This window comes from Vipera berus (assembly GCF_964194415.1).
Source record: "Vipera berus genome assembly, chromosome: 3".
Taxonomy (NCBI): domain Eukaryota; kingdom Metazoa; phylum Chordata; class Lepidosauria; order Squamata; family Viperidae; genus Vipera; species Vipera berus.
In genome coordinates, this window is record NC_138204.1 from 168,558,510 (window position 1) to 168,580,141 (window position 21,632).

Sequence of the window (21,632 nt, forward strand, 5' to 3'; positions counted from 1 at the left end):
TTGGTTGATTTATAGTTAAGGAGAAGACAGATATTATTTTGTCACAAAGTAGCTGTGGTTTATTTGGTAATTTTGTTGCTTTTTTCAATTAAACCAATCATGTATATTTGGCTTGCTTACAAATTTATACAGGGCACAAAAATTAGGCAAGAATAAGCCAATAATCAAATTATATTTCTATGCACAAATCATGTCATCCTACAATAATTAATCAGTAAGAAAACCTCAGTTCAGACTATGATTTACTGCCATAAACCTAATCGTGGTTTATTCATTGACAACTTTCAGAAATAATGCACTGAAAACTAGTGGTAGAATTGTTGTATTACCAGTTGCTCCTAGAACATGGGTGTCAAACTCGCCGCGTCACATGATGTGTTGTGACGTGTCATGACTTTTTTTGCACTGCTGGAGCTGGAGCGTGGCCTCTGTATGATGCAACCGGCCCAAGGGCGGGCAGTTTGACACCCCTATCTTAGAAGAAACCACACTTTTATAACACTCAATCAGAAAAATATGTACTTAAGAATGTATTAAGAAAGTATTAATAAGACAGCAGCAAGGTCCAACCATACAAGGCATATATTTATTTTCAAGTTCCCAAATTTTGGCAGCAGAGAAACTACCACTCATAAGAATAGTCCATTCATTGAAAAGTTCTATTTTAAAATAAAACTGAAGTCTTAGCTGTAAAATCTCCATACAGAGTAACCTACCAACTGAACTTCTCCAAATGCTCCTCTACCAATCACTTTTACTACTTCATAATCTTCAGCTTTCATACGGAGATCTCTTACTTTATTTATTGTGTCTTTGTCTGTGAAGAAAATATAAATTAAAAATACTAGTAATAGGCTCGTTGTAAAATAGGCTCATTGTAAAAAGAATGCTCAGTCTTTGAAATAAATTTACATATAAAAATATACATTATGATTTCAATTACATTCCATTTGTTGGTCAATTCTTGTGAAATGACAATTTAAAGACAATTTCCCAGCCTTAAGCAGGCTACAAATATCTTCTTTGAATCTCATTACTTTCCATTCCCATAGCAACATTCAAATGCCAAATACAACTTCACTGTAGAAATAAGACTGAACTTTAACAATGCTTAAAAGAAGTTAAAGTTAAAAAAAGTTTAAAGAAAAAAACTATTAGAACATTTTGCTATCCTCATCAAGTAATCATCCATAATGCTCTACAAAAGATTTGGTTAAAACATAAAATGCGTTTCTAATGTTTAGATTTCACTATTTTTCATGTTATTTTTTTTAATTATCATGAAAATATAAGCTAGAGACTGCATTTTTAAAGCACTACTAGGAGGAAACAAACTATAATAATTTAAATTCCCAGCTGACAGTTTCTCTAACTCCAAATTTGGTAACATGCTATTTAAATCTACATGGGTCAACACTGGCATGAGATTACACCCAAAATATTAACATTTCAGTTCAGGGGATATAGACTGAAACTGCCAATGTAACCTTTTCTAATGAAAAATTCAAAGGAATAGTATCAACATGTTGAAAATTCAAACAGGGAGATTTTTGTATTAAAGATTACTGTATTACAGAATGTTGTCCTCTAACTACTGCAAATTATCAGTGTAATATTACTTGAAGCAAGGCGATCACAGTAAAAGTAGGAACTCAGCAAATACTCAGATACCATCAAGTACAAACCACTGTCTGAAAAAAGCAGTACAATCAAAGCTGGCTCTATAATGAACAAAACTGAGATAGGAGCTCAGTAGCAGATTCAGAGCAATGTTGAATAGCAATCTGCATTATCTTCCCCATCCAATTGGTTTAATGATAAAGATGATAGATTCACCTATTTCATCCTCAAAGTCCTATCCCCCTTGTAATGAAGGGGCTAAGAGAGGGGGCATAAATTTTCTTGTCATTTATTATCAGAACAATAAATACCACATAGTAACAATGCTGCTTCTAAAGATAGGCACAGCATTATCACATAAAAGGTATCTTCCTTTTCACAACTTTATTATTTTTATTTTGCTTTTTCCCCAAGAAGCTTAGAGAGCATCCTTGGTCAACTTTTTTATTATAGCTTTATGAAATAAATTGAGAAATAATGGTTATGAATCATCATCACGTCCTGTGCTAAGGACATTGGGCTGCAAGTGTACTCCACAGTTTTCAGTCCACAGCTACAATCTCTGCACCCTTCTATTTAATCAATCTTAATATAAATCTTAAGCATAAATCTTAAATGGTTATGAATACAACTCCAAAAACTTTTAATTTCCCTTCCCCTGAAAAAAATACAGTAGATATTATTAATATATATAAAAAATTAAATAACTTGTACACAGATTAGATCATCAGAAACCCAGTGTAGTGTATGTACATACACACACACACACACACACACACACACACACACAAATATATATATATATACATACTTACATTTGGTTAAAAAGGTGTCTATGTTTTTATTTTTCCTCAAAGCAGGAAAATCCAAATCGTATACCAAGGCATCTAATCCATCCTGAGGAACAAAATAGATATTTTTTGAAGAACACAACTAATGAGTATTACAAAAAATACATCTTAAGCGTACATGTGTGCATATAGTCCCGTTATACTGGTTTAGTGGGAAAGGTACGTATTAGAATCACAAGAAAAGAAAGCTGCCCATTTAATCATGCTCACAAATTTGCTAAATAGTCTAATTCTTACATATTTTAGATATTTAAATGTTTAAAATATTGTATAAAAATTCATATTAAAATCTATGTGTGTGCACACAAAAATTTTTAAATCCATAACACTAGCTCATTTTAATAGTGAAACAAATTAAAAATTATAACAACTAGCCGTTAAATGACTCATGAATTAGAAATTTGCTAATATTGCTAAGCACATTTGATTTGTGCTTAGATTGTAAGCCGCCCTGAGTCTTCGGAGAAGGGCGGGATATAAATGGGATTAAAATAAAAATTTAAAAAAATAATTATCAGTAATTCTTCTAAAGAAAGATAGGACCAAAACAATTTCAAAGGAAGTATATTTTACAGCTTAGCAAGTGCAACCCTCTCTGTGAGTCCCTATGGTATTAATTCTAAAAATAGGAACATCTTCAGAATCACTTCTTCCACAAAACATAATGCTTAGACAAATTTATAGGAGGATCGTGCAGCACAATGAAACATATTCTAACATTAATTTGGACATGAGCATCAACAAAGAAGTCATTGCTTCAAGAGGAACACAAGGAACACTGAAGGAGAGAGGAGTAAAATAGCCAGCGAAATAGCTGAATCGACCTTGGCAACCTATGGACTGATATAAATGGCAGCCAGATTGTGTGTGTGTGTGTGTGTGTGTGCGTGTGTATTATTTACTATTTTGATTGATTTCTGCATTTTTCTCTAGATAGTACTCAACCATAAAAAATATAAAATAGTTAAACTCATATTAAACTGTTTGAAATTAACTATTAATTTATTTAAAGCAAAAAGAGATGGGCTACAGAGAAATCTCTTGACTTGTTTCTTTAAAGTACAAAATGAGGACTAAGTGAAACTCCATAGGTATTTATTTGATCTTCTACTATATGCTTGAAAAATGAACACAGAATGTGAGGATACTTTTGATAATTCCTCTTTAACAACCTCAAATAAAGCAATCACTCAAACAAAATGAAACCAAGACACTGCATACATTTTTTTTTAAAAAACGAACAGCATGTGCTTAGAAACCAGTACAAATCCTTCATCAAAGTATAATATGCTTGTCTTACAATGGTTTCCTGCATGGTTGCTACATTTTATATCAATTGATGCTTTTAGAGGCTCCAAGTGAAGCCTCACATAAAACACTGCAACAGATAAATCAGGTATTAACTATGGCATGAGTAGTAAGAGGCTATTTCCCGCATGCTAATATGGCCAGAATCTACTGGTTCGGGAATCAACACATGTGGCACAAGAAGCAATGTTTTTCTTACTGCCATCAATTCAAAAACTAGCTAATTTAACAAAACTAATTTAAAATGCAGCAAAAAAATCAAATACTAGAATGTTTTCTAAGATAGCTTTATGCAATAAAATAAATATAACCATCACAATTAAAATAAACATAACTTAATGTTTCATTCTTAATAACAAAAGTGCAAATTTAGTAAAACTGAATGTAATGATTTCAATTCAGCTTTTTGATGTTTTGTGTTCTCTCTCTCTCTCTCTCTCTCTCTCTCTCTCTCTCTCTCTCTCTCACACACACACACACACACACACACACACACGCTGGTAAAAGTTGGAAGCATGCAAAAAACAGTTATACTCTTTTGGAAGACTGGCTCTATTCCAAGCAAAAATGTCCTTTCATCTTTTCCTTTTTTGGGCAGACTAGATTTTGTAAAACATGCAGAGATAGCTCCTGATCCATTATTTCACTTAAATATAACCAGTTGTTTTCTTCCAAACTGTGTATTTGTTTAATGTTTAAAAAACATGCATCAGAAAGCACATTTTCACCTTAGTGTTTGCTCTAATAAGAATTATCTATCTATTGAAACAGCATTCTTCGTTTGATTAAGCATTAGATCATAACCACTCTCTGATACAAACAGGTTTGAGACAGAAGTAGAACTTAAGCCTCAGAAGTACTGGTGCCAAAAGCCTGTAAAAGAGATCATCATACCACCATGCAAAGAACACTCTTTCTAGTTTATAATTGAAAGTAGTATTTCTAGTTACTGAGTAGTTTATCAATCTTATTACTCATTGTATCTTTCTGATATTCTTCCCAATGCTTTATTGTCTTCATCTGACAAACTACATTTTCACATCTCTGGTCATTCTGTATCTACCACAATAAAACTAAATAAATAATTTATTAATACTAATATGACCAGAACTTTCTACCAAGGTTGAAAATGAACAAATTCCTTCAGAATTTGTGAAGAGTAAATCCAGTTTTAGCTCTAAGTTCTCTTACAGAAATAAATATGAATGAAATGGCCTAGAACAGAGATAAAGAATAGCATATGGAGCTCCACCACTGTCTTCCTTGGAACTTTTCTTATTATTTTCTAAAAACTAGATTAAATATTCAGAGAATGTGATTTCAATGTCTTAATTTGATGTAGAAATTAACACACTTTTAACACAATTCTGTTTAAAAAACAATCCCCTATTCATTTTGAAACCTCCAACAAAAAATACAGAAGAAAACTTACCTACTTTTTAATCTATTTTAACACAATTCTGCTTAATTAACTGCAATCACTCTGGACTCTAAACTATCATATTTTAAGAAATAAACATGAGGTAAGCAATTGGGCACGGATTGTTTGTTCTGATGCGGATTCAGCTGTATTCACCCCCTACGAAGGAAGTGATAAACTATATTGCTACCACCTGTTAAATGAGGAAGGCTTGAAATAAGCAGTGAAGAGGAAGAAGAGAGTAAGGGCAGGGTGGGGGGGGAATGAAGAGTATATGATAAAATGAGAGAAAGCAGAGAAATCTATTGAAGTGGAATCAAGAAAGTAAGTTAAGATGCAGAAGTTTCACCAAACAGATTATAGTTAGCAGAGAGAATTAAGAGTGGAGCAATTTGAATTTTCCCCCATTGACTTTGCTCATTGGAAGCTCCTAGGAAGGTCATTAAGAGATCACGTGATCCCAGGATGCTGCAAATGTCATACAAGTCAAGAACCCAAATTCTGATCATGTGACCATGGGAATGCTTTGGTGACAGTTGTAAGTGTGAGAACCTGTTATAATCACTTTCCTCAGCACCAGTGTAACTTCAAATGGTTATTAAATAAATGGCTGAGAATTACCTGTACTGCTGTTTTTGAGTCATGCTACACCAGGGCTTATGTGATGACTTTCCCCATATCACCATAGAAAGAAGCTACCATTTATTTTTATATATAAAATAAAGTTTTGTTTTATTTTATAATTATAGTTGGGGGCTCAAATAACTATAAATTAGGAATTTGAAGACTACCAATTTTCCTACCAATGGTTATCTTGTTTGGAGTAATGGAGGGGGAATCTTAAAATAAAAATTAGTGACTGAGCTGAGTTGTGTGCTGGCTGTGTGGGTAAAAGAACAAACTTTCGGAGGAATCCTGAATGAGTCTGACACTTTAGTTCAAAGGTATAATTTCTTATTTAGGGGATTTGCCTTTCTCTCACATTTAAATTCAGGGGCAGAATACTTGCATTCTAGTATTATCACTTTCTATGAGACGGTTATTTATGACTGGTCACAACCATCAAAGCAACCATTTTGTGACTATGCCTATGATATCTTATCCAAATTCCAAATATGTCAATTATACCCCTCTAAAACAATATATCTACTGTCTTCAAGTAAAGCAGTACAATTCTGTCAAAGAGTCTTTGATAAAAAGGACAAATATATGCCATATTTCTCCAAGATCATTCCTGCATATTTTCAATGCAACAAGTTACACATATCACGTGGCATATATTTAAGAGTATTTTTCTCATCTAGTAGCTATATTTTTATTCTGATTTACCTTAGTATAATCTTAGAAGTATTATGCCATATTTAAGCTATAAATGACATCAGTGATTATACAATTATGTACGAATAAAACTGAATACTAAAATTTAAATGCTATATTTATTGTACATGTAGATCTCCAAGCCTATCCATCACTTTATGTGCATATATTTGACACGATATTCATAAATACATAACACTGTTGCCATTTGTGTGTTCTTAATTTTAACATTCATTTGAAATTCATTTCTCCAAAGAAAAAGTTTGTTATAATTTTAAACACAGAGACATGCAATGTTTTTTACTTGTTACCAAGCAACATTATTTCATATCAAAATGTCAGAGTGATAATAATAGAATGAAGAACTATGAAATATAAAACTACAAAAGAAATTGCAGTTAATGAGACTTTTAATCACAAGGTATTATATATAAACATACTTTCAACATTCCAGGAGCAAGTATGAATAACTGTTTCTACATAAGGTCAGTTTTAAAGTATTTTAAATTAATTCAAACTAATTTACATTTTTAAACGTTAACATTATTTTGCATATGAACATGAAGAATATTGTTATACATACTACTGACTTTCTAACCTAAGGAGTCAATATAGCTTAAGCACATCCTTTTTAGTTTAGATGAATTACTTTAACCATTAAAATTTAAAGTAGAAATGGCTATTTGATCCTTTAAAAGGGAAAATTGCAAGCCAGTTTTCAAATATCATCTCAAATACTTGCCAGTATCTCACATGCTACAAGTAGTCCTTGATTTATGACAATTGAGCCCAAAATTTCTGTTGGTAAACAAGACATTTGTTAAGTGAATTTTGCAACTTACATCTTGCAACTGTTGTTAAGGGAATCACTGCTGTTGTTAAATTAGTAAAATGGTTAAGTTAAACTGGCTTTCCCATTGACTTTGCTTGTGAGAAGGTTACAAAAGACGATCACATGACCACAGGACACTGTAGCCGTCATATATATGGGTCGCTCATCAAGCATCTGAATTTTGATCACATGACCATGGGACTGCTGCAATAGTTGTAAGTGTGAAAAATGGTCATAAGTCACTTTTTCAGTGTCACTGTAACTTCAAACAATTACTAAACAAACTGTTATAAGTCGAGGACCACCTGTATCTCAGCACTATACATGGTACAAGCATTTTTCAAAAGGTAAGGTAAAAAAAAATATAGTAAGAGCGACAGCATAGATCTCCATATATATGACTGATAATACAATTCACTATAGATAGTCCTCCTTTAATGAACCTAAATGGAACCGGAATGTACATGGTTACGCAAAGCAGTCATTAGGTACAAATATCATGTGACCGCAGTTCTAGTAGTCCTGGATGAGGTTGTTAGGCAAAGATCTCTGCTTAAATTTCCCTGCCCACCTATCTCTCCCATGCCTGTTCTTTTGGCTTCCCTGCAAACTGTCATTGACTAACTTACCTTTTGCAGCAGGAGGAAGAAAACAGCAAAGGTCAGTTGGGGGCTGCTAGGTGCAGAGCAACCAAAATAGCAAAGATGCAAGGGAGATAGATGGGGGAGATGAAGTGCACATTGTGGTCATAAATGCAGGCAAGCTACCAAGTGCTCAATTTTTAATCACATTCCCACGGGGCACTACAATGGCCATAACTTCAAGGTTTGGTTATGACTACCATTGATTCAGTCCCATTGTAACTTTGAACAATCGCTGAACAAATGATTATTCAGCAAGGGCTACCTATAGTTTTTGCATTTCTTTAGAAGTTTTCAAGAACAATTACGAGTTATATCTGCCTTCTAGTAGAGTATTGAGGTGGCTGGATGGAGTCACTGAAGCAGTAGGCATGAGCCTAAATGGACTCCAGAAGGTGATAGACTTGTAGAGGACAAGAAGGCCTGGAGGAACTTTGTCCATGGTGTCACGATGGGTTGGACATGACTTCACAACTAACAACAACAGCAGTAGAGTATTGTTAGCTACACACAGAGTAACTTGCAGGTTCCACTAAATGAACTAACTATAAAGATAAAGTCTTTAAATTAAGCTTGATTTCTAGTAATTTCATAAACATGTTCATATAGTTCTTTTGTTATTATGATGGAAGTGGCACGCATCCTTCTGGAACATTTTTTCAACTACTCAGTTTAACACACAGCTCATAAGAGTTCCTAGCGGCTCGTAAAAAGCAACTAACTATCACTATTCTTGCTGAGCTTTATTTATTATCAAATTATAACTCACTCTATCTATCCAAAGAAACTTTAAGCAGCAAACAAAATGAAGAAATATCAACAATCATAAAACACATATGCACACACAAATCCAGGTTGTAGAGCCCCCGTTAAAATTTATATAGATTGGGTTCATAACCCTAATTTTGTTCATTATTTGATTTCTCAGATTAAAAACAAATGCTTTTACAAGTTTTAATATCTCTTTACCCCAGGTATTTTTTGTAACAATTCAAGATATGACTAACATATGCAAACATTTAACTTTGTTACTGGAAGAGGACAGATACTAAATGGAAACATGATAAGAATTAGAAATGTACCTGAAAAGGGGAAAAAAATGCAGGTAGTTCTTGTTGACTTGTGTTTATGATTTTACTTTAGCTTTCCTTCACTTTACAGCAAGGATCCCCAACCTATGGTCCGTAGCCACCAGAATAACTGGTGAGCCCCCCTCGCAGGAGTGCCACTATGCAGGGGCTAGCAGCCTCATTTGCACATGTGTGGGTGCGCTAACACTGCCATGGATGCTAGTGGTCCATTTGCACATGCGTGCGGGCAGGTGCCCCACTTGTCCATGTGTGCACACTAGCAACATTTCCCTGCTCTTTCCTTTACTTCTAGGCCGCCAAGCCGGAAAGGTTGGGGAGCTTTGCTTTACAGCATCAGAAGAATATGATCCCAAATAACTGATTAAATCCAATGATAGAGATGATTTCCAGAACTCAAATCATAAGGAAAAAAATCTAAGGCAAATCTTAGAGCACTTTACCCCACTCCCATACTCTTTGGAATGCTCATCCCAGTGCTGGGATACAGGTAGTCCTCAACTTACAACAATTCATTTCATGACCGTTCGAAGTTACAACGGTACTGAAAAAAGTGACCTATGATTGTTTTTCACTCTTATGACCACTGCAGCATTGTCATGGTCACTTGATCAAAATCCAGATACTTGGAAACTGATTTATATTTAGAATGGTTGCAGTGTCCCAGTGCCATGATCACCTTTTGCAATCTTCTGACAAGCAAAGTCAATGGGAGAGCCAGATTCACTTAACAACTGTCTCACTTAGCAACATAAATTTTTGGCTCAACTGTGGTTGTAAGTCAAGGACCACCTGTAATTATCAAGAAGAGAATCAATGTTTGTATTTACACTCATTGGAAAGAAGGGGTGACAAGAGAATAAGCAGGCACACAACAGGGTATACACTTTAAAAGGAATCTGCATGGTTGCAAGCTGCTTAAGAAGCAAACCAAAGTCTTTAGTGTTAGAGTCTTGCTGTTGTGATTCAGGGTCAGCCTGTGGGTTCGGCAGTTGGGTCGGATGACTCAGATGAGGGGGAGGAGGGGGGTGTTGAAGAACTTGCTGATGATGGCTTTGAGGCTCCGCAGAGCCCCCAGCCAGGCCCCTCCCACCTGGTGGAGACCCAGCTGTGTGAGCCTGACAGCGTGGATAAAGATGACCCACAGCTGGCCCTGTTCAAGGACGCCCGACGCAGGAGGCAGTCAAGTAGGAGTAAACATAGGAAGGCAATGGGGCTTCTCGGAAGGAGGGAGAGAGAAGCCACGCCCTGAACTCTTTATAAAGGACTTGTGTGGGGAGGGCTGGTTTGCTGAAAGCAACCGCTCGTGTCTTGTTTGTTTTTGTAATAAATTTGGCAGACGTATTCCAGCCTCTTGCCGTCTGTAAAGGGGTTGCCTTTTCTGCAAGGCCGGTAGCAGGCTGGTACAGAACACTTGCCAGTGTTAGGCAGCAGCGACTAGGGCAGGGGTCGGCAACCTTAAACACTCAAAGAGCCATTTGGACCCGTTTCCCACAGAAAACACTGGGAGCCACAAAACCCTTTTGACATCTAAAATGAAGATAACACTGCATATATCGGTTTTTTTACCTTTATGCTATGTATAAAAAAGCTATAGTGTGTTGCACTTATGAAATCAATGAACCACTACAAAGAAAACAAATTTTTATTTCTGTCTGCAACAAAAACATTTTGAACTCCAAAAAAAAAGACGCTGGGTCGAAGATTACTTTCATATAAAATACTCAACGTCTATTTGAGTCCTCTTCGTATTTATGAAATAAAAAGCCGGTGCAAACTATAAAAACTACAAATAGAAAAATAGAAAAGAAAAAAATGCGGGGGGTGGGGGAAGAAAAGGACAGGAGAAAGAGGGGAAAAAAACCTTTCTCCTTCATCCCAACAGGTAAAAATAATTTTGGTAGCTTATCTATCATCTTTAAATACAGCATAATTATCCCCATACCTCATCTCTTAATTAAAAAAAATCAAAATATTTCATTAAACGTTCTTTACTAAAAGTCCAGTAAGGGCAACCACATATATTCATATTCCCTCTCCCTCCCTCCCTCTCTCTCTCTCTCCCTCCCTCTCTCCCTTTCCCTCCCTCTTTCTGCCCATTCATTAATCCAGTCCGAGCGCCCACACGTGCCCTCACACAAGTTTTTCTTGCTCTCATGGGGATCAAGAGGAGGAACCGGTCCAAATGGAATGGGACAAATGAACACGCTGCAACTCAGGCACCCCACCATGGCTGACACACCACGGACATTCTTATTCAGCTGGCAGCAGCAGTTTGGAGCAATCCTCCGAGGGCTGGATCCAACCACCTGAGACATGCAGAAGCCTTCCCAACCTCCGTTCCTGGCACAAATGGCTAAGAAGACCCCTCCAAGGCCTGTATCCAACCTCCAGAGGCATGCAGAAGCCCACGTCCGTTCCAGGGTAGCAGTCACATGGTTCTGGAGTTGGGAGAAAGAAGGAGGCAGGCACCACAAACAGCATGAGAATTCAGGCACCCATTCTGTGAAAGAGGATTGGTGCCTGAACTCGCGTGATATTACGGCACCCAAGGGCTTCCATCGACTTTCCTGTCCCTTAAAAGCAGGAACCGCAGTAGAGAGGAGACGGATCTTTTCAAAGTGACTGCGTCCAGTGTAGCAAGAATGGAAGGGGGAGCATGAGGTATCTTAGGGTCGGGGAGACCTTGGGGGCCTGTTCCTTCACTAGGCCCCCTCATGGCCTTCCCCACCCTCAGCTATCTCATGTGCACTTAACAAGTCGCATGTGGTTTTAACGAGCAAGTGATCTTGTTCAAGGTACAAGATTCACTCTGCGAGTTTTCGAGTTATGAGTGAAATGTGCAGGCTCCATTACACTTGTAACTCGAGGACTACCTGTACTGTGTTAGGCTCCAGCAGGGAAACGTGACAAAGGGTATAGCTGACTGATGAGAACAAATAAGTTTGAAATGATCATATCAGTCTCCCTTTATTCTTTGTTAGCAAGCCAAAAAAATTTACACAAAATATGAGCTGCCACTGCTGTGGCTACTGCCTGTAGATGGCCTTGGGCTAGGCTGAAACAGGAAATAAGATTTGTCCCGTGTCTGGCACTAAGCAAGCGTATTCTGAATGCTTAACAAACATTTAACATATTATACACACACACACACACAGACACACACACACACACACACAGATATAAATGACATGATATACCTGGATACAACAAGTTTAAGTACACACTAGTAAACTGTCCAGTCTCACAATAGACTTGGAATAGTGTTTTGCGTCACCATTTCTGTGCTGCATAGCTTTCCAAGGTCATAATCACAGATAGCAATTTTTTGTGCAGTCTTCAATGCCATATGGTAAACAAAATGGCATACTGTTACCAGAGTTTGACTATATTGTCACTACCGAATATAGGTAGGCTTCAATGTATGACACAGATTGAGACCATCACTACATAATGCAGTCATGAAGTCTTGGCAAAAGCAATCCCTACAGCAATCTCTACCATCATTAACTGAATCCCAGAGTCATTAGGTGAGGCAACTTCCTGAAGGCTTTCCACAACCAAAGTCAGTGGGGAAGTCAGCAAGAAGTGGAAAACTCCAGGCTAGCAGGCATGTAAGTGGCTGCTCCCAGGTAGGGGAGAAAGCAAGGGGATACATGGGTGAGGCACTGCAAAGGTTTGAGATGAAATCTGTGAGCGGTGCAGCATAGCTCAGGTGCACAAGGTACAAGGGATTTTGTTAACAAGCATGACAAGGGGAAGGTGCAAGAGGTGCACAAAAGCACAGCATGAATTAGATAGGATAAGCATGACAAGGGTCAGGGAGGGTGCAAGAGGATGTGATACAACAATGGTGTACAAGCGATGTGAGGCAGGTTGGAAATACAGTGAGAGTCAAGAAAAATGCATGAGAGAAGTAGCATGGGACAAAGAAGATACACAAGGATGCAGCGTGGGTCAGGGACGGTGTGCAGCACACAGAATGCAAGGTAATCAGCGCAGGTTGGGGCAGATGCACAAGTGCCCACATGATGCAAGTGCAGAGGGACTGGGGAAATGTGTGTGGATGCAGGAAGACTTGTTGAGATTTATTATTTTTCTTGCAAGATTCCCCACTGACTTTCTGGGGAAACCAGCAGGGAATTATTCAGGGTACTGCAACCACTCATGAGTGCAAACTAGTTGCCAAGTGCTGAGATTTCAATCACCTGACATGGGATGCTGAGACAAGTGGAACATCAAGGACTAGTCATAACCACCATTTGTTTAGTGTGTTGTATCTTCAAACAGTCACTGAACAGATAGTCATAGGATGAGGATTACCTTATTCAAATCATACTTTGATTCACGGAGGTAAAGCCTCAGAAAAATTGATCAAGCTCTACAAATGTACTAATATTAATAACCAATGTCATTGAATTGTTTTATGAGACAGTGGCTTGAACAGAAATCCTTGCTATGTAGCCATAAATAACTCAAGGTGGCAAACATGCATGTATATCAACTCAAAGCAGTGAACACACTAATAATCCTGCCTCCTATTTTTCCTACAACAACCCTGTTACATACATTGGGCTAAGAGAGAGTGACTGACCCAAATTCACCCAGCCAGCTATGAAATGGCCTGACCCATCCAGTTCAGATCCTTAAGAATATGTTAGTCCTATGCAATGTGCTGAAACCTATGTTTCTCATAATTAAGAGTGTGAAACTTTATGATAACTTGATTAATTGTTGGTTTACAATTAACTATAATTTAAAAAGACAAAATTTTGGAGACACTTGCAATTAAATTAACTGCTTCTAAAAGGCAACTCTTCCAATCTCAAGCACTAACAATTAACCTTATTCATCTGTTCTATAATTTATGTCTGTAAAATACATTTATGAAGACTTATAAATTAATTGTTTTGCATTCATTCAGAACAAGTAGTTTATATATTTAAAGTCACAAAAACCGCATACTGGCTGGTTTAGACAGCATATAAATCATAATTGTGGTTTATTTAACCACAGTTTGTTTAATAAATAACAGTTGGCTGGGCTGGGTACACCACTAAGCAATTACCACTTTTACAAACAACGGCTGGATTAGTAAACATGCTAAACCTAAACCAAATCTCATTATGGCCTACATAATATGTGAACTTAATCATTTAGTGAGAAATGAAATAAAAATACAGATGGATGCTATGAATAAAACAACCTTTACATTTTCCCAAAATAAACAAATACTAAGAATAAAACCATTACAGACTTGATATTTTCCAAATGCCTAAAAATTTATAATAAAGAAATGTAGTTGTAGTAAAAGTAGTAATTGTTTTATTTTTGTATTTATTTGTAGAAAATACATTAGCAATTTGGTACAATAACACTATTTTCCAATTACTGATAGTACAATAGAGAAATGATGATGGCAGAATTACAGACTGTTATCAGTTCCTCAGTTTCATCTTATAGAGATAAAGACAGAGTAGTAAAGAAAGAGTGCTGGAGTAATTTTCTGGAAACAACAACAACTGTGGACTTTTCAGGCCACAGAACCCACTAGTTAATTGTAGAATAAGCCTATTTTTAAACATAACTTTAAACCAGTATTTCTACACGGATGTTATTTATAGGTGAGGAGGAAGAAAATGAATTCAAGACGTACTTATTTTCAAAGCCCTTAAAGTGACTAATCTAAATACAGGTAGTCCTTGACTTTTAACAGTTCATTTAGTGACTGTTCAAAGTTACAACAGCACTGAAAAAAGTGACTTGAATTACATGAATAGAATAGAGCTGGAAGGGACCTTGGAGGTCTTCTAGTCCAGCCCCCTGCTAAAGCAGGAGAACCTATACCATCTCAGACAACTGACTGTCTAGCAGCTCTTCTTAAAATCTCCAGTGATGGACTTATGACCGTTCTTCATAGTTACAACCTTTGCAGCATCCCTATGATCAGATGCTTGGCAACTGGTTCATACTTATGACCATTATAGCATCCCGGGGTCATGTGACACCTTTTGCCACCTTCTATCAAGCAAAGTCAATGGGGAAGCCAGATTCATTTAACTGTGACAAGAAATCTCGTAAAAAGGGGCAAAACTCACTTAATAAATTCTCACTAAACAGAAATGTTGGGCTTAATTGTGGTCGTAAATCAAGGATTACCTGTATCCAAAGGAATACAAACTTTTCCTTATCATCTGTGAAGATGAAGCCTTTTTTCAAGTTCATTTGGTGAAGGTGTACATACAAGAGAAGAGACTGTGTAAAACTTATAATGTATTATTCTCTGAAGGCAGATTTGCAGTTTTGCCACAAAGTTTATGGTATTAGATTCAGATATTTGCTCAGGTATTTAAGTTGGTTTTATGATTTATCTACTTTATAACTTAGAAAAAAACTTATTAGTTAGTTTATACCACAAATATTCATTGAATAAATTGCAAATAATTTTGGAGAAACAAAATAAATTCAGGTGCTTGTGATCATGCTTGAAAATCTTTTCTTTATCTGGGAAAGAAAACATAAACATAAAACATTACAATGTCAGGGTTACTATGTTACTATTATTTACTGTTACTATTATTACTATGTCAAACAAAAAAACAATTCTCCATTGTACCCATCTTGTATGATATGTGTGTTATAGCCGGCAAAGATTTTACTTTGTCTGAAGTAAAAGTTTATGAAAACTTGGGCTTAAGTTATTCACAAAATGGTAACAGAAAATACATTCTGAGTTGCAAGTAACATTTTCAAGTACTATTTTTACAGGTATAATTACATGGAGCTTCCTTATAGTTAAAGGACTCTTTCCATCAACTTAGGTGCATTTAAAAAATCTCACAGTATTTGTACAATAACATTTGATAGAAACTTTAGGAAAAAAGCACCAAAACATATTAACATTTTCTACCACCCCATGTCTTTTATTTTCCATGCAACACATACTCACATAAAAGGACTCCCTAATAGCTGCTCCACATAAAACTTTAGCCATTAAAAACTATTAAATTTGAAGCTAAAGAGGTAATATAAATTCTTGTTATATCTAAACAGTAACATTTTTAACAAGTAATTATAAATAGTGTTGCTGATAAAACTGAGGAAGTGAATTAAATCTTATCTAATACACACACACACACACACACACACACACACACACACAAGATATATATGGCAATGAGGTTGTAAAATGAAATAGGTAAAAGGTAAAGGTTCCCCAGCACATGTGTGCTAGTTGTTTCCAACTCTAGGGGCCGGTGCTCATCTCCGTTCTAAAGCTGAAGAGCCAGCGCTTGTCTGAGGACGTCTCCGTGGTCATGTGGCCGGCATGACTAGACACCAAAGGCGCACGGAACGCTGTTACCTTCCCACCGTAGTGGTCCCTATTTTTCTACTTGCATTTTTACGTGCTTTCGAACTGCTAGGTTGGCAGAAGCTGGGACGAGTAACAGGCGCTCACTCTGTTAAGCGGCACTCGGGATTCAACCCGCCAAACTGCCGACCACCGCGTCCCTTGTAAAATAAAATACTATAAGGGAAAAAAAACAACTTAGCCTTCTAGGGCAGGGGGTGCCAACTCCCTGGACCAGTACCGGGCTGTGGCAAACAAGCTAAGCCTCATCCACAGCAGCACACAAAACCACGCAGCCTCCGGGCCGTGGAAAAATCCTTACTTTTGCTTACTATGCTGTAAATTATTTATATTCTCATCTTCCTTAACTAAATATATTTATATTCCCTGGATAAAGCAACTTGCAGCTCTAATGTGAAATAAATTTACAATTATTTTAATGAAGTCAGAATTTTTAGTGCTCATAAATGTGATTTTTTTTCTAATATTTTCAAATATTTCCCTAAAATCATAACATTAACAGGCTCCAAAAACAGTATGTCAGAATTTTATTACTAACTCAAAAAAAAAAAATAGAAAAGAAATGCATGTTAGTCTATTTAAGATCCAAAATCTACACTTTGTTTACATAAACTTCAGAATAGACTCAAATGAGAAAGCAATTAACAATATTTTTTCCATGGAGGAAAAAAAGAGAAGATGGGGGTGAGACCTGTAAGCAAATGTCAGGTTTTTACCTGAGCACTAGTGCTATATCTGATCTTGCCAGGAAATGTAACATATATGCTAAGGGATAAATTGACAACTTCCTTAATCAAATATAGATGTAATTTCTGCTGAGATTTCCACTCTGCGTGTTATTCACATTACCACCATAAATTCACTCCATTATCTAGACATGTACATGATGCAGGCAAAATATTGGTTATTAATAAAAAAAACTATGCAGTGTGCATAAAATGAAAATATTAACCCAATTATATAGAATAGATATATTACAGACTCTACAAGTACATAGAGGTTTGTTTCCAAAATACAAGATGAAAGAGCCAATAAGATCAGGAGAAAGGCAAAGAGAGCCAGGAGAACAAGAATAGAGCAGCATCAGGTGAAAAGTGATCTGCTATCACTTTTCCACCAATTTAGAAAATAGCTTAATATCAGAGTATACTCTTTGCATCAAGGCTAATTCAACCTCAAGGAAGTTATTTGGAGAGTGCTACACTTATTTGTAATAACCTAAAACATCTATGTCCTTCACAAGAGTCACATTATTGCCCTCCAAAGTAGCTATGAAATCCAGGGAAAGAACACATTAGTGTAAATGAAGAAGCTTTTTTGTGCTTTCATTCAATCTGAATCAAATGTGGAACTTTTAAACCAAAGTGCTGCACAGCATTATTCCCAAATTAAAATTACTATTTTCTCTAGATTGGACACATAAGATAACTATCTTGAACCTAACCCAATTATAAATATAGACATTTCTAAGCTACAGGTAGTCCTCTACTTATAACAGTTTGTTTAGTGACTGAAGTTACAATGGCACTGAAAAAAGTGATTTGTGACAGTTTTTCACGCTTACAACCATTATGGCAGCCCCATGGTCATGTGATCAAAATTCAGACGCTTGGCAACTGACTCATACTTATGACAGTTGAATGTCCCAGGGTCATGTGATCACCTTTTGTGACCATCTGACAAGCAAAGTCAATGGGGAATCCAGATTCACTTAACCGTGTTACTAATTTAACAAGTGCAGTGATTTTCTTAACAACTGCGGCAAGAAAGGTGGTAAAATGGGGCAAAACTCACAGCAAATGTCTCATTTAGCAACAGAAATTTTGGGTTCAATTGTTGTGGTAAGTCAAGGACTATCTGTAGTTGGGCAAAAACTCTAATTCATATCAGGCATCTTCCTACTTCCGTACAAGCCATGCACATTTCTATTACTGATACATCATTTAGTAGTTACTCTTGATTCTGGACTTACTATAACCATCTATGACTATGCTAAAAAATATCTGTCCTATGAAGTAAATTCAAAAGGTACACAGTAACAGTTAAATGAATCTGTCCCAATCATCAGCCTAACACACAAAGCATTTACTATGAACAATTGATACAAGCAGTGCTCTCATATCAATATTATGCCTGAGAGTAAGAAACGTCTAGCATTTCAAGGACATTTCCAGGCTTTGTGCAGCATCTTAATGGCTGTTTTTCAAAACTGGAGGGATGTCTGGAGGAGATTTAGATTCATGTGAGTTAATATGAAAAATGAAATTGTACACGTGTGTAAATCTAAATCAGCTACTTAAAATTCAATGCATCACACCATTTAATCTGTCTCTTTTGCAGGATAGAAAACCATTGGCTACCTGGATTAATCTTATTAGGTTAGGAATCTAGTTCTAGGAGATTCACCCCAGCTGTATTTACACAAGTTATTCCATGATTAACTGGAGTATAGTTTATTTACTTAACTAAGTGACTGAATCAATAACTACAAAAAATAAACAAACTATATAGGTTCACTTCTGAGCCACAAACTAGCCAAATATTCAGTTTAGTATGATGTTTGAACACATCCCTAATACTAGCATAACAGTATCACTCCCTAAATCAGTACATGTGGTCATGTAAATAAATCTTAATAAGCAAGCTAATTCTTATTTTTGTAACAGTGAACTTTTTTGTGTTAATATCAGGTTAAGCCACCTTCAACATAGGACAACCCTTTTAACATCAGACAGTACATGGATTCTATTGATTGGAAAATACATTAATCATACAATCATCTTAACCTGTTTAAGGTAATTCAATTTGACTTATTGAATTGAGTTCCAATTCTCAAAAGGGTTCCACAACACGTTACAGGTACTCCTCAACTTACAATCATTTGAAGTGACTTATGATCAACCCTTGTGCTTACCAATATTGCAGCCTCCCTGCAGTCATGTGATCAAAATTTGGTCACTTGAAAACCACTGGCAGCATTTTAGAGTAACAGGATCACCATTTGCAACCTTCTCAGGGAGCTTTGGACAAGCAGTGTTAATGAGGGAAGCTGAATTCACTTAACCGTGATGATTCACTTAACAACAATAGCAAAAAAGCTCATAAAATTGGATGCAACTTGCTTAACAACTGCATCATTTAGTTATTAGAACTTCCAGTCCTAATAGTTGTCATAAATCGAAGATCCCCCTATAGTGGGCCTTGACCCAAACTAAGCCTCCAAGAAAGAATTCTTTTAAATTGAGAAAACAGAACTGCCTCTTTCTAGACTGAGTATTGATATAAAAGGGCTTTGTCAAAATATTTACGGTGGCCTTCTTCAAATCACCATCATCCATACATGCAAGACTTAGAACTTCCAAAAATAAAAAAAGGCAACCAAGATCTTGTATTTTAAGAACGAAAGAAAGAAAAAACAACAACACCCTTCTCAAGAAAGCCTCCCCTCCCATTTAACAGAAACCCAAAAAGGAAGTTAACGCCACTCACCAGTAAGCAATCCGAATTCACTTCAGATTTGGGGTCCTTTATCATCATCCCGATTTTTTCAAACCGGGACTCAAAGCTTTCTCCTGTCGACATAATGCTGAAGAGGCGGTCTCCTTAATCCACAGGAAATCAAATCTGGAGGGAGGGAGGGCTGTGTGTGTGTGTGTGTGTGTGCTCCCTGAGCTCCGATCTCAGAGAAGAGCCGGAGACTGCCCGGGGTTGTCCCTTGTCCTTCCCCCGTCACACATCGTCGCGCGACAAAAGCGAGAACGTCGAAAACGGGAAGGGAGGCGCTGCTCCGTCCCGGGGGAGCCGCCTTCTGGGTTGCCGCGCGAGTCTCTACGCGGTACTCACTAGCCCTCCGGCGCGCTCTGGTCTCCGGCCTGAGGCCCTGGGTCGAAGGCACCTCATTTTGCCCAATCAGTGTAGCGGTTCCTCCGGCTTCTCTTTTGGCGTTAGCTCCCCGGCAGCAGCTTTGAAAGAAGGGAAGAAGGGGGTGGAGAAAAGCGTGAGGCCTACCATGAAAAAAAACAGGAAACTTTCTCAGCGGAGCGTCATCGAGCTGCTCCCTCCGTAGAGACTCGGGCCCGAGGAGGCGGCGGCGCACGGCTTCATTCGTACTCAAGCCACGGCCGGAGGTGGCGAGGGCGAGCCGCCTCAGAGGCCAAGCTTAGCTCCTCAGTTCTGGGTCAGGAAAAGCAAGCCAGCCAGCCAGCCAGCCAGCGAGCGAGCAGACGCCTCCGCCTTGCTTTCCAGATGCGCGGTTTTCTTCAACCGCTGCCTAACGGTTGAGATGCTTTTTCTTCCTCTCCTCGCTCCCTTCTCTCGTCTGCGGCTTCTCCGGCCGCTGCGTTTCTCCTCCTTTCTTTCCCAGATGCGGAGCGGGATTCAAAAGTCTCAAAGAGAAGTAGGTGCAGCTTGCCAAGAGTTCCGCTGCTCTGCTGCCCCACCTTGGTCTGGCGTGGCGTGGGAGGGGGAGGGGAAGGGAAAAGAGAAGAAGAAACAAAAATTGCAGGCTCCTTCCAATTACAGAGACGAACGAAGGCAAAAGTACAAAGCCGCAGGGTAGTCGCTATCGCCTCAGGACAAGTAGCTAATCCTGGAGGGAGCACTCTCGCAAATATGTCCGCCTTCCTGTTCAAATAGCCTAAGCAAAACCGGAGAAAAGGGCGCATGCGCCGGAAGAGAACGACCGCTGGTTTTGGCCGCGGCTGCAAGCGCGCGCGCATGAGCGCGAGTGCCTCTCCTCCCTGTCTAGAGTCGGCCCGTCGCTTACGCCTCTTTCGCACTCCTCACCGAGGAGAGCGCGAGAATAACGGCCGGTCTGCCTACGTGAAATCTTGAGGTAATACTAGGCGGCGGCCCGCGTGTAGGCGCGGACTTGCGGAGGAATGAATAATCTGTTAAAAGCTGGATTGCCGGCATTTCAAATTCCGAGAAAGACGAGCGTCGACATGGCAGCAAATTCAGAATCGTCCAAGGACAGTTCTCATATGCAGAAGATTCGAAGAGGAGCTTACTCCACTGGAGAAGGTTCTTCGTGGAGCTCGTGTTATTCCGTGCCGCTGTTTGGAAAATTGGCGGTGTTGTATTTAGCTTTGCTTTGCGGACTCGTAGTGAAAGACGAAAGATAAGTGCGTCTTGAGCACACTGGGTGTTTCTCATTATGCCGTACTTAACGAGATGAACCAGTG

The 21,632-nt window shown here is 37.9% G+C and overlaps 1 protein-coding gene across 3 annotated transcripts in view; it reads right to left on the reverse strand.

Annotated features, from left to right (window-relative positions):
* ROCK1 (Rho associated coiled-coil containing protein kinase 1) overlaps positions 1-21,113 on the reverse strand; it is a 92,073-nt gene extending 70,960 nt beyond the window's left edge. The window contains exons 1-4 of one of the 3 annotated variants that reach the window (XM_081325808.1): positions 20,293-21,113; positions 19,939-20,073; positions 2,436-2,517; positions 717-817 (exon numbers count right to left, since the gene is read on the reverse strand). In XM_081325808.1, the coding sequence (XP_081181934.1) occupies positions 717-817; positions 2,436-2,517; positions 19,939-20,031 (276 nt within the window). In that variant the 5' untranslated portion in view covers positions 20,032-20,073; positions 20,293-21,113. Of the gene's footprint in view, positions 1-716; positions 818-2,435; positions 2,518-19,938 lie in introns of all 3 variants that reach the window. The other 2 variants (XM_081325809.1, XM_081325810.1) reach the window with 2 other exon arrangements.
* Positions 21,114-21,632: the final 519 nt, after the last annotated feature.